Source organism: Chiloscyllium plagiosum, chromosome 16, assembly GCF_004010195.1.
Source record: "Chiloscyllium plagiosum isolate BGI_BamShark_2017 chromosome 16, ASM401019v2, whole genome shotgun sequence".
In the NCBI taxonomy this organism is placed as follows: Eukaryota; Metazoa; Chordata; class Chondrichthyes; order Orectolobiformes; family Hemiscylliidae; genus Chiloscyllium; species Chiloscyllium plagiosum.
Genome location: NC_057725.1, coordinates 24,627,898 through 24,641,534, shown reverse-complemented (window position 1 = coordinate 24,641,534; position 13,637 = coordinate 24,627,898). Strand labels below are relative to the sequence as shown.

General features: G+C 37.9%; 1 protein-coding gene across 3 annotated transcripts in view; it reads right to left on the bottom strand.

The window, feature by feature from the left end:
* Positions 1-13,637, bottom strand: part of LOC122557702 (doublecortin domain-containing protein 1-like) — a 544,701-nt gene that overhangs the window by 294,655 nt on the left and 236,409 nt on the right. For all 3 annotated transcript variants that reach the window (XM_043705576.1, XM_043705578.1, XM_043705577.1), the window contains one exon: positions 3,445-3,615. In XM_043705576.1, coding sequence (XP_043561511.1) covers positions 3,445-3,615 — 171 coding nt within the window. The remainder of the gene's footprint in view (positions 1-3,444; positions 3,616-13,637) is intronic.

The following is a 13,637-nucleotide window of genomic DNA, read 5'->3' as shown; positions in this document are numbered from 1 at the left end:
TGTTTTAATTGCTTATTCATTGGTGACTGTGCTTTCAGTTGCTTAAACTATAAGCACTGGAATTCTCTCCCAACACTACTTTACATCCCTCAGCACTTTTAAAATACTGCTTAGAAAACCTATCTCTTTGTCTAAGCTTTTAATCATCTCATGTAATCATTATCTCATGTTGTTTTACCACATGGTGTATTTTAGAATGCTCCTGTGAAGCATTTTATTATGTTAAAGGTATTTGTAATGCCCAGAAAGGATGAAGATTTTTTTTAAAAAAAGAGCAACGTATATTCCCTTGTTCATTATTTTTCTAAATGGACAGTTGTTGGATTTAAGATGGTTATCAGACACAGAATGAACTTTCTAGAAACTTTCAGTGAACAAAAGCTAACTCATCCTCCTTCTGGAATGTCACCCTTGCATTGTGCAGTCATTTTCACCAAACCCACTCAAAGGAGCCACAGAGAATGTGTCTTCTTCAACTGGGTTCACTTTAAAGGAAAACTATTAAAATCATTATGCCTAATTTGGTGCTAATGCTCCTCACTGGTATTTGCTACAACACACTCAGTGCATCAATGTCATTTACTTAATCATGGGGACTCATTGAGGAACACCAGTCAAAAAAAAATTGTGTTTTTTTGTATTGTTTTAATTCTACATGTTTGGCCTCTTTGCTCAACCTACTTTTATCATCAAGATAGAAAACAACATATCAACTCCAGGCTTGGCTAACAATGTGTTGTTAGTCTCAACCTCTTTTGAAATCTTGATTTCTAGGGAGACCTCTGCATTTCGTCTGAAAAGTGAACTCAATTTCAGTCCACAAGAATTATAGATATTTTCTAATCAATCTGTTCAGAGATGTTATGATGGCATCTCTGAACCAAGTGGAACTTGATTGAAGCCTCCTGGCTCAGAGGTAGGGACACTACAATTGTGTCCCAAGAACACCAACTGCAAGAATTATACTCTGTGTTTTCAACTGAATTCACTCGCATATGAATTCATTCTTAGAAATACTGCCTGACTAGGCAACTATCAGAACTCACTGGACATTGATTACTCACATCCAATTCATGTGAATTAATGTCAATATCTTCAATCTTTGAGAAATTAATAATTGTATTCACTCCTTTTTTTTCTTTGTGTGTGTACGTGTGTATGTTGTGATAACCTTTCCTTCACTCTGGAGTTTGGATGTATTAATTTGCTGTTTAAAGTAAATTTTTACTTTCACATAAAGTGAACAATGGGCTTTTTTTAAAGACTTTGGGGAAATACACCAGTACACCACTATACACGCCTATCAAAGTGCAAAATGGATAAGGTCTTTTTAAAAGTTATCCCTGCTATGCATGGAAGAGGACAATAGTAAAATTATATTCACCTCTTCCTCTTGTCCATGATAATGCTATTAAAGTTGTTTTTGGGTTAATCTAATCTTAGATTCCCTAAAATTAGGGCAAAATTTGGCTTCCAAAGCCAAAGATTAAGGATTGCATAGAATATATAAAATATTACATTATTAACAAAACCTGGTGACATATAACAAGCAGTGCAGGTGCACTGTCTGAAATGTACATACTAATCAGAAAATAAATTATTCTTATTTTTACAGATTATTTCCTGTCAGTAAAAAGGTGAAGTCTGGAATGTGAGGTCTGGAGTGTGGGTGCAGTACACATTTAATGACTATCTGTTGAAAAAGCACATAGGAATGAGGCACAAAAATGCTGGACTTATGTACTCTAATATTGACCACATCCTAATATAAAAAGAAAATAGTAGAACTGCAGCATCAAACAAAAGCAAGACAAAAGACATTTAGAAGCAGGTTTTCCTCCTATTTTCTGATTTCAAAATTTTACCAAAGGCAGTTTGTTTTTATTTGTGGTCCATGTGTCTTGCTAAATGTTTCCGTCATGTCACTTGCAATGACCATTTACAAACCAAACTGACAAAGTGAACAAACTTTTTGAACCTGTCCCACAGATATGCCTGCAATGAAAAGAGTAATATGAGTAAATCAAACACTCCCTGACAAGTCACTAATTTGGAAGCAAAAACAAAACAAATAAAGCAGGAGGTCAAATACACTCCTCTGTCTGTGTCCGTGCATTTTAGGTTGATTGCTTACATTCGAATTATGTGTCTGTTTACTGGGTAAGTATTGCAGCTCAGTTTTCACTGCCTTCCTGTTGTCATTTTCCAGGGCAGCTTCAGGATGCCACAGACAAGAAAGGAATTATTCAATTCTGTGGTCCAATATGTGGCAGGGGGGAAGGGGAATGGGCATGCACTCTAAACAGGTTCTAGGCCTGAATCATCCAAATCTGATTGGTGACATGCTGAGAAGAGGGAAACACTGCCTCAGGCTGGTAATGACAACTAATCGCTAATTGTGTTTTATCTGCTTTCGTAGCACAAACAAAAGAAAACCTTCCCCTTAGCAAGTATTCTTACACCTTGAAAAGACACAGGGATTTAAAACCTGGGCAGTTCATGACTGATAGGAGGTTATTTGTTGATTTGTAATGTACTGCCATGGAAAAAGTGTTTACCTAAAATGTCTTTTCTCATTAAAAGCAAGGACTAATGATGTCACATAACATCTTGTAGGGTCTGGTGTATGGGGCAATGGTTAATGCACAGCTTGGATGCCATTAACTAAGGAAGCTGCAGATTCTCAAACAAGAGCATTAACAACATGTTAAATGAATCAATATTTAGGAAGAGATTTTCATGTCTTCTCTGCCACTAGGTAAGATACAATGTATTCATGAGATTAAGAAACAGAACAGTGCATATAAGGAAAAGGTTTGGAAAATTCATAAGCTTTGTGCAGAACTATAAAAACTGGATCAATGCATATAAGCAACCAACACAGTTTATAATATAGAGAGGCACCCAGAATACAGCTGAAACAGTCAGTTAACAAATTTAGATGTTCAGGGAAGTTGAAGATAGAAGATCAGCATTCCCAAATCTGGCCATAATCTGGGAATAAACTGCCACTCAATAATTTTATATTAAAGAGTGTGTAATTTAAGTCATGTCAGAATAATAAGTATTAGATATTATTACCTCAATTAATAACAATTGTCTAGACATTGGTATTTGTGGGATCTGGAGTGTTCAAAATGACTGTTGTATTTGTCTACATGTTGAAACTTTTAAAAGTATTTGAGCTACTCCTGGATTCCCAAGAAATGCAGATAAGTAATTCATTAAAGCAGGTCTTTACTTCCTGATTGAGATTACAGGACCAAGTGGATAGCAATAACAGTCAGACATGAATGGTTTAATTCAGACAGATTATTAAATAAACATATGGTGACTCCTTGGTGGATATATGAGTCACATTTTTGTTCAATGTGAAGCATAACTTAAAGGGAAAATTGAACATTATAACATTGTTTATAAAGCATTGAGATAAGTGACACCTACTTTCAGCTGCAGGCCTTTTGGGAGAGTGGTGTTTGCTGGAAACCTATTCATAGTCCGGGACACAAGGGCACTTTGCCATTCCTCTTCAGCCTGTAACTGTGGGCCAAGTTTTGAGAGTTGACTATTGTACTTCTTGATAACAGCTCGCAGTTCATCGATCAAGTTTTCCAACTAAAGGGGTTAAAATATAAGACGCTGTTAGCAAGGGATAATTATTGAAGTCACACCTATTAGACTTTCTTGATGCTATTTCTGTTGAGAAAGTTTTACTCAACTTGAATCTGACAATCTTTTGACAGCAAAACACCTCCCAAGGTTTGACATGTGCTGTAGTGCACACTATATAGCTGTTGCCCTTCCATTGACTCCTTTTGACTTCATCTCTTACTGATTAGTGTCTACATCAGTCACAAAAATAATCTGTCTTCAAATTTCACCGACTACACTGTGCAATGCAAGGTATCCATCTGGATCTTTGTGAAGTGTCATAAGCAGAAAGAAAACATAAAAGGCTCCAATATTTTGCTGTGGTTTACAAAACCTAATGATTTCAGAAAGGTAAATGCTCTATATTTTAGTGAATTAACTACTCAATCTATGAAATCATACTATGGAATACAAATGTATAATGCTTAGTGAATTTATTTGAAATTCTTCACTCCATCATTTTTAGAAGATATGTTCACCCAATTAAAACAAAATGGCTATGTAAACTTTGCCTTCTGTTGATTCTGTAGCAGTCATAAAGATATAGAATCCCTACAGTGTAGAAGCAGGCCATTTGGCCCATTGAGTCCACAATGACCTTCCAAAGTGCATCCCATGCAATACCTGCATTTCCTATGGCTAATCCACCTAGCATGTATATCTTTGGACTGTAGGGGGAAACTGGAACACCCAAAGGGGACCCATGCAGATACTGGGAGAATGTGCGAACTCCACACAGTCACCCAATGGGTGGAATTGAACCCAGTTCCTTGACATTGTGAGGCAGCTGGGCTAACCTCTGAGCCACTGTGCCACTCCAAATGTGCACACAATATGTGTAAAGATTTGTTGACACATCATAGTATAATATATCCAAGTCAATTATTTTTTAATTAAAATAATTCCCCCACCCCCTAAAATTACCACTCATAACCAAAAGACAAGGCTTTGAGTTTAATAGCATAAACAGCCGTGTAATGCACCAAAATACCTTACAGCTAATAAGTTTGAATATGATTATAGTGTAGGTTCTAGTGAGACTTTTGTAGATGGTTTGGGCTTAAAAAATTTCTTTCAGTTGAAGATAAAATGGAACATAGTGAAATCATATTGAACTCCAAAGAATGGAAACCTACATAATTTAGTTGCCATGAGGCCAAGGTCAAAACCCATAGAAGCCAAGTGCAGTTTTCACACCTGGACATCAAGCAGGTCAGCTGGTCTTGCTGCATACAAAGACTTGGACAGGAAGATTGTAAACAGTGGTTTCTGTGTCAATAAAAATAAAAACTGTTTTTGTTTTAGCTACCAACTAGAATGCCAGTGAAAACTACTTCCTTGTGTGAAGAGATGGGACTTGCAGAGACTTAAAAACTAAGGAGTTGTCAAAATGTATTCTGCTGCGGAAATCAGTATGATAATACTCAAAGATTAAGTGAAGGAACTTTCAAAAAGAGAATGGAAAACTTACCCTGATGAAACAGGAAGAAAGGAGTTGACTGGAATATTCAGGAGAATTTTGGACTTAAGTCTACAAAGCTATATTTCTGAGAGTGTGATATAACATATGAACACAAAATATAAAAAGTTAATGAAGGAAGTGCATTTTTCTGTATTAGTCACCTCCTAAAGAATGGTTAGTTGATGTTGATTTTAATTTGTTTGTTCGAGTAAAACTCTTAATGAGCCATCTTTGGCATGATTCTTTCCATTGGCAGAAAGAGAAGACTGCAAATGCTGGAGATCAGAGTCGAAAAGCATGGCGCTGGAAAAGCACAGCAGGTCGGGCAGCAACCGAGAAAGAGAGTCGACATTTCGGGGAAGGTCTTATGCCCGAAACATTGACTTTCCTGCTCCTCGGATGCTGCCTGACCTGCTGTGCTTTTCCAGCACCATACTTTTATGATTCTTTCCATTTGTTCACTAGGAAATTCAATCTTTTTAAAATATATTAGTCTTTATATTACAGCAGAAAACATCACAGTCAATTCACTCAAAACAAAATTCAACAGACAGTGAGGTAATAATGACTAGATTAAAAATAGAATGTGCTGGAGAAATTCAACAGGTCGGGCAGCATCTGTGGAGAGAGAAATGGAGTTCATGTTTTGATTGCACCATGACTTCTGAACTGGCTAGATAATGATCAAGCATTTGTTTTCGGATGTTGACTGAAACATTTTTTGAAGGCAAGGCCATTTCCTACTGCACTTGTATATAGAATCGTTCAAAACAATTGTTACTCCATAGTATAGGAATCCAACTATTTTTTTGCAAACTGTCAAACAACTGTTGAAATTTACAGTTGGCTTTTTCGCCATTCCTTCAGGATGCTGAGTGAATAATGCTGATTTTCTGGAGTTAGTCTTCTATTAATTAGTTCTTAGGGCTAAAGGGTTCAAATAGTATGGGAAAAAGCAGAAACAGGGTACTAGGGCGAATAATCAGACATCATCTTATTGAATGGTGGAGCAGGTTCAAAGGGCTGAATTACATACATCTGCTATTTTTTTTCTAGAAAGAAGCTGTATTAACATATCGCTTGCATTTGAAAAATTAATATGAAATAAATTATTCTCATCTATGTTTGCAAAAATGTAGGCCTCAATTTTAACTCTGCTGCCAAGCAAAGTCCTTGGAACTTCGATGACTCAGTGTGCCTGCAATTGAAGGGTCATGGCCCTTATTATAAACCAGATCAAGCCTCCTCCAAATATATTCAGAAAATAGTCTAGACCCTAATCTCTTCTTATTTTAAAGGTAAGTGTATTGTTCCAGATGCAATTACATTGGTCAAAGTATTCGATGTTAAGGAAAACACACTTTATTTTTACACTACCATTAAAATACAATCAAAATAAAAATAAAATAATTGGCTTAACTGTAACTATTTCAAATTTCTTAACAAAATAATATATCTATTAACTACTATTATTTAACTGTTTCAATATAATAACAGCCCATAAATACACCCTTGGCAAAAGGCAAAATTCAGTAAAATAGATAGTATCACAGGCAATTCTCCAATCTCGGAAGAAAGATTGCAGGAGAAAATTCTGTGAGAGAGAGAGTAGCAGGGAGAGATGTACAACATCTTCCAAACTCAGCTTTAAGACCCCAGAAACTGCTACTGAAAAAACTAAAACTAAAGATCCTGGCTCTGAGGGAAATTGACCCCATCCATTCGGGCTGCTTCTACTGTTCCAACCTTAGAAAAACAATACCCTAAGGCCTTACCAGCTGTTTATCTTATTGGCTTTGGAGCAGACCGATTGTCACCTCTGATCTCAACCTTCCTTCATTTTAAAAAAGACCTAGACAAAAGTACACTTCTTAAAGCCACGGTGTTGTCACACCTCCCCCTTAAAAGCAAATGAACCATCAGTATACATCAATATACACTTTTTAAAACCTTGAGTTTTACACTATTAGTGCACTACAATACATGTATATTACATTGATTCCAAGCATGCAAACATTCACTCTTACAGTTCATTTTGTCCTGCCATCGAATACCTCTATCTTTCTTCACCAAAGTTGCGACAGCGTGTTGATAATTATGATCTCTCATCCTGCCACATGGATAATTTTCAAATTGAATTGCTGTAATAATAAGCTCCATCTAAAGAGTGTGGAACTTTTAACCTTAATTTTTTCCAAAAATTGTAATAGGTTATGGTTAGTATAGGAGAAAGTGAGGACTGCAGATGCTGGAGATCAGAGCTGGAAATGTGTTGCTGGAAAAGCGCAGCAGGTCAGGCAGCATCCAAGGAGCAGGAGAATCGACGTTTCGGGCATGAGCCCTTCTTCAGGAACGGTTAGTATATCAAATTGGCTCAGACATATTACTAGCAATAGAAATATTGCCAAGCTCAATGTCTCCTTCTTAATTGTGGAATATTTCTGTTGATGATTATTCAATTTTCTGGAAAAATACCCAAAAAGTCTTTTTATCTTCTCATCATCTTCTTGCAAGAGTACAGCATCGACACCCACATCGCTCAGATTGATTGCCAACTTGAATGGCTTTGCATAATTAGGTGTGGTTAACACTGCAGCGGTGATTAACAAACTTTTAGATTATCAAATGCTTTCTGACATTCCTCCATCCACTGAAACTTTCTGTACTTCTTCAACAAGTCAGTCAGTGCAGCATCCACACTGCAAAAAGTCAGTACCCACATCCGATTAAAAAGCACTCAATCCTGGGAATCACAGTACTTCTCTCTTTGTTGATAGTATGGGAAACTTCCTAATAACCTTTGTTTTCACATCCCATGAGGCCATCTGACTATTGACCATGGCTCAAGAAAGTGATCTGGGCTTTTGTGAACTCACTCTTAGCCAGTTGATTACCAAGCCAGTCTTCTGAAGTCAATCAAAGAATTTCAATAAATGCTTCAAATGTTCCTTCCATACGCGGGTAAAAATCACCAGAAATTACTTTATTGGTTAGTCTTTGAAATGTGGCAGGCACATTTTTTGTAACAAATGGCATGACTTTAAACTGGTTCATTCCTTCGATCACATGAAAGCCGAAATTTCCTTTCCTCTTTCGGATAAAGGTACCTGCCAGTATCATCAGTAAGTCCAACTTAGAAATATAAGTTGTTTGTCCCATCTTCTCAATATAGTCTTCCAAACATGGAATAGGATAGGAATAAGATTTTGTAACTACACTGACTTTTTTGAAAGTCTACATATAATCGTTGGATAACATCTAGTTTTGGCACCATATCTATGAGTTAGCTCCATTTGCTGCAACTTACGTTGATTATATTTTCTTTGAGCATACGTTCAATCGCTTAAACAAATCTTCCATCCATTAATTCCATCTAAACGTCCTGCTACCTTGGGAAAACAACCAATATAATCAAAATTTGGAGATGCCAGTGTTTTGGTCTTGGGTGTATAAAGTTAAAAATCACACAACACCAGGTTATAGTCCAACAGGTTTATTGGGAAGGACTAGCTTTCAGAGCACTGCTCCTTCATCAGGTGGTTGTGGAGAATTAAGATTGTAAGACATAGAATTTATAGCAAAGTTTACAGTGTGATGTAACTTAAATTATATATTGAAAAAGACCTGGTTTGTTTGTTAAGTCTCTCATCTTTTAGAATGATCATGTTGGTTTCAGTTCTTTCATATGTAAATCGCAAAGCATTTTTTAAAAAGTTACCATTCTCAAGTGAACTTTAACAATTGATGTCATGTCAGCCCAGATAATGTATTGAAGGTGTGAGCTGCCCTGTGATGCTGTCTGTGGCACAATGGTCAGACTGATTCTAATCTAAAAAAATGGGTTTACAGAATCTTACATGGATTCATGCAGTTTTGCGATTTACACCTGATGAAGACTATAACCTGGTGTTGTCTGATTTTTAACATAATCAAAGTCCCACTAATCATGGAATCAAAGACTCATTCTGGTTATATTCTCTTCCACCCTATTCCAGGCAGAAGATGTAAAAGTTTGAATACACGTGCAAACAGATTCAAGAATAGCTTCATCCCCACCATTATCAGACTTTTGAATGGACCTCTCAAATGTTAATTCTGAACTCTTTCTCTCCCTCTGCACCTTCTGTGCAGCTGTAATACTGTATTCTGCACACTGTTCTGCTACTGTGATGCACTTTGTATAGTACGATCTGCTTCTATAGCACACAAAACAACACTTCTCACTGTGTATCAGTACATGACAACAATAAATAAATCAATCAAAATATGTCATCTCTGACTTATCAATTTCTCTTTAATTAATTTCAGTGGTCCTCTCACCTCATGCCCAAAAACTAATTTAAATGGACTGAATTTAATTGATTCATTAGGTGCATCCCTAATTGAAAAAGCACTACAAATGGTATTCCTTTATCCCAATCCTCTGGATTGTCTTGACTATAAGCTCTCAACATGGTCTTTAAAGTTTAATGACACTGTTGTAATGTTCCCTGTGATTCTAGATGGTACGCAGTGGATTTGAATTATTTTATTCCCAAACTATCCATAACTTCCTGGAATAACTTTGATGTAAATTTTGATTCATGATTTGATTGTATTTTTCTGGGCAGTCCATATCTAGATTAAATTAGATTACTTACGGTGTGGAAACAGGCCCTTCAGCCCAACAAGTCCACACCAACCCTCCGAGGAGCAACCCACCAAGATCCATTCCCCTACATTTACCCCTTCACCTAACACTGTGGGCAATTTAGCATGGCCAATTCACCTAACCTGCACATCTTTGGATTGTGGGAAGAAACCGGAGCACCCGGAGGAAACCCATGCAGACACAGGGAGAATGTGCAAACTCCACACAGACAGTTGCCCGAGGCAGGAATTGAACCTGGGTCTCTGGCACTGTGAAGCACTGTGCCACCGTGCCGCCCTAGTGAAAACTTTACATAATCCTTCTACAATCCTTTTAGCCATGATACTGCATAATGGAATGGCCTCTAGACAGTTAGTAGACACATGCATTATGGTCGACAAATACTGATTCCCACTTTTTGGCAAGTTTTGAGAAGATTTGAGAAGAAAATACCATGCAAGGACTGTAACAAACACTACATTGGACAAATAGGCAGAAAACTAGCCGCCAGGATACATGAACATCAACTAGCCACAAAATGACATGACCCTCTCTCATTAGTATCCTTACATACAGATGTGGAAGGACACCACTTCGACTGGGTCAACACATCCATCCTAGGACAAACCAAACAGAGACATGCACAAGAATTCCTAGAAGTATGGCATTCCAACTGGAACTCTTATCAACAAACACATCGAGTTAGACCCCATTTATCACCCCCTGAGAAAAATATCAGGAAATGACATCATCACAGGAAATGATGTCACCACAGGAAATTACATTACCAACCCAAAGAAACCCAAACATATATATAGAAAGCAGGAATTATCAACAGTGCTTCGCCCGGAGGCCCACTGAAGATGTTACCTAGTAGGGTGACGAAACGTCTGGAAATGAACCTTGCAGCTCAGCGAGCAAACCTACACCCAGTCCCACTTTTTGTTTTAGGTGTGGATCCTACGCAATCAATTATGACTCTTGTAAAAGGTTGGTCAAATGTGGGAACAGATATTAAGGATGCTGGTTTTATCACTGCCTGAGGTTTTCCCAAGTACCTGATATGTAGTGCACATTTAACAAAATGCAACCACATCCTTACGCAGTTCAGGCCAACAAAAACATTTTTGGATTTTGGCTTGAGTTTTCCTTACTCCCAAATGACCTCTTACCGGTAATTCATGTGCTACCCGCAATACCTCCTTTCTATAACCCCTTGGCAATATAACTTGATGAACTTCTGCATATTTTTCATCCACCTGAATATATGATGGTCTCCGTTTCCTCATTAAGACTTTATTTTTAAGATAATAACATTCTCGGGTACACTTAGATTCTTCTTCTATGATTTTTGGTACAACTGCTTTAGTTTTTCATCTTTTTATTGTAACTCAATTAATTTCTCTGAACTAAAAATATCCACTCCATCCTCCACCTGTTCTTGCTTCTTTCTCAACCATTTAATGAAACATAGTTTCTGATAATTGGACTTCATTCCTTATCTTTATTCTTTGATTTTACCTCCTGTTTCAACCTATGGCTTTGTGATCTTGTTGCAATACAGTCATGAAAAATCCCAGAATATACTTCCTATAACATCTCAGTTGCCTGATTTTCCAGTGGGTTTTCAACCACAGTAGGCATCCCTCCCACCTGTGATCGAGCTATATCATTACCAAGAATAAACTGTATTCCTGGAACCAAGAATTTCTCTATCATTCACTACACCAAATTACATCAGACTGTCCAACCTCACGTTATATAATGGAACACAATTCTTCTTACCATGAATTCCACATATTACCACCTTTTCTGGCAGTATTCGTTCCAAATTATGTATCTTCTCATCTCTCCCCATCAAAGACTGACTTGCTCCAGTCAGTCTTAACTTCTTAATCTACTCTTCCTGGCATACATGAGTGAACCTTACCCGCACAAGTAAATTCTTGAAAGAGATCTGGCACTTTCTTCTCGACAAACCCCTGACTGGGTTGTACATTCTTTTGCAGCTTTTCAGATTCCACTGTGCTCTCCTTTACCACTTCAACAAACCTCACTGACTTATCCTGTTTTCCCACATCCATCTTCCCAGTGCTTTTTCTAAACCATCAACACTTTGACTTCATGTGGCCTACATTATTACAGTGAAAACACCTCAGCTTTTTTACTTCTCTTTCCCTCTCATGGGTTTCCTTTTTACTCTATGGTAAACTATTTTTATTATCTTCAATGAGATCTCCTTTTTCCTGACCAGCTGAGGATTTCTCTTTTCCCCAATTTCTATCCTTCACAGATTGAAATTGACATCAGAAGCCAAATTTTGATTTGTGAACAAGCACATAGTCATCTGGCATTTTTGCTGCCTATCTTGCAGTCTTACCTCTGTGAATTTCCACATGAATTCTCGTTACTTCAGGAAGTGAGTCTTTGAACTTCTCCAAAAAAGTCACCTCTCTAAGAGCATCATATATTTGATCTATTTTTAATGCCCTTATCCACCTATCAAAATTACTTTCAAACTTTAGGTATGTTTGAAACATAGAAACATAGAAGGTAGGAGCAGAAGGAGGCCACTTGGCCCTTCGAGCCTGCTCTGCCATTCATCACAATCATGGCTGATTGTCCAACTCAATATACTAATCCTGCTTTCTCCCCATAACCTTTGGTCCCATTTGCCCCAAGTGCTATATCTAACCATTCCTTGAATACATTCAATGTTTTGGCATCAACTACTTCCTGTGGCAATACGTTCCACAAGCCCACCACTCTTTGGGTGAAGAAATGTCTCCTCATCGCCAAACTAAATGATCCACCCCGAACCATCAGACTGTGACCTCTGGTTCTGGACACACCCGCCACTGGGAACATCCTCCCTGCATTTACCCTGTCTAGTCATGTTAAAATTTTATAAGTCTCTATGAGATCCTCCCAACCCCTCACTCGTCTGAACTCCAGCAAACACAATCCTAACCTGGTCAATCTCTCCTCATACGTCAGTCCTGCCATTCCTGGAATCAGCCTGGTTAACCTTCTCTGCACTCCGTCGAAAGCAACAGCATCCTTCCTCAGAAAAGGAGACCAAAACTGCACACAATATTCTAGACGTGGCCTCCCCAAGGCCCTGTATAACTGCAACAACATATCTCTGCTCCTGTACTCGAAACCTCTCACAATGAAGGCCAACATACCATTTGCTTTCCTTACTGCCTGCTGCACCTGCATGCTTACCTTCAGCAACTGGTGCAAAGAACACCCAGGTCCCATTGCACACTCCCCTCTCCCAGTTTACAACCATTCAGGTAGTAATCCACTTTCTTGTTTTTGCTTCCAAAGTGAATAACCTTGCACTTATCCAAATTATACTGTATTTGCCATTGATTTGTCCAATCACCCAACCTATCCAGATCATGCTGAAAGATCTCTGCATCCTGTCACAGTTCACCCTCCCGCCCAACGTGGTATCATCCGCAAACTTGAGATGTTACATTTTGTTATTTCATCCAAGTTATTAATATATTTATGAGTAGCTGGGGTCCTAGCACAATCTCTGTGGCACCCTACAAGTTACTGCCTACCAATTTTGAAAGGACCCATTAATTCCTGCTCTTTGTTTCCTCTCTGCCAACCAGTTTCTATCCATCTCAATACACTTTTCCCAATCCCATGTGCTTTAACCTTACACAATATTCTCTTATGCAGGACTTTGTCAAATGGTTTCTGAAAGCAGAAATATACCACATTGACTAGCTCCCCCTTGTCAACACAACAAGTTACATCTTCATGAAATCCAACAGACTTGTCAAGCATGATTTTCCCTTCATAAATCCATGCTGACTCTGTCTGATTCTGCTACTGCTTTCTAAATGCTCCACTATAAAGTCCTTGATAATGGAT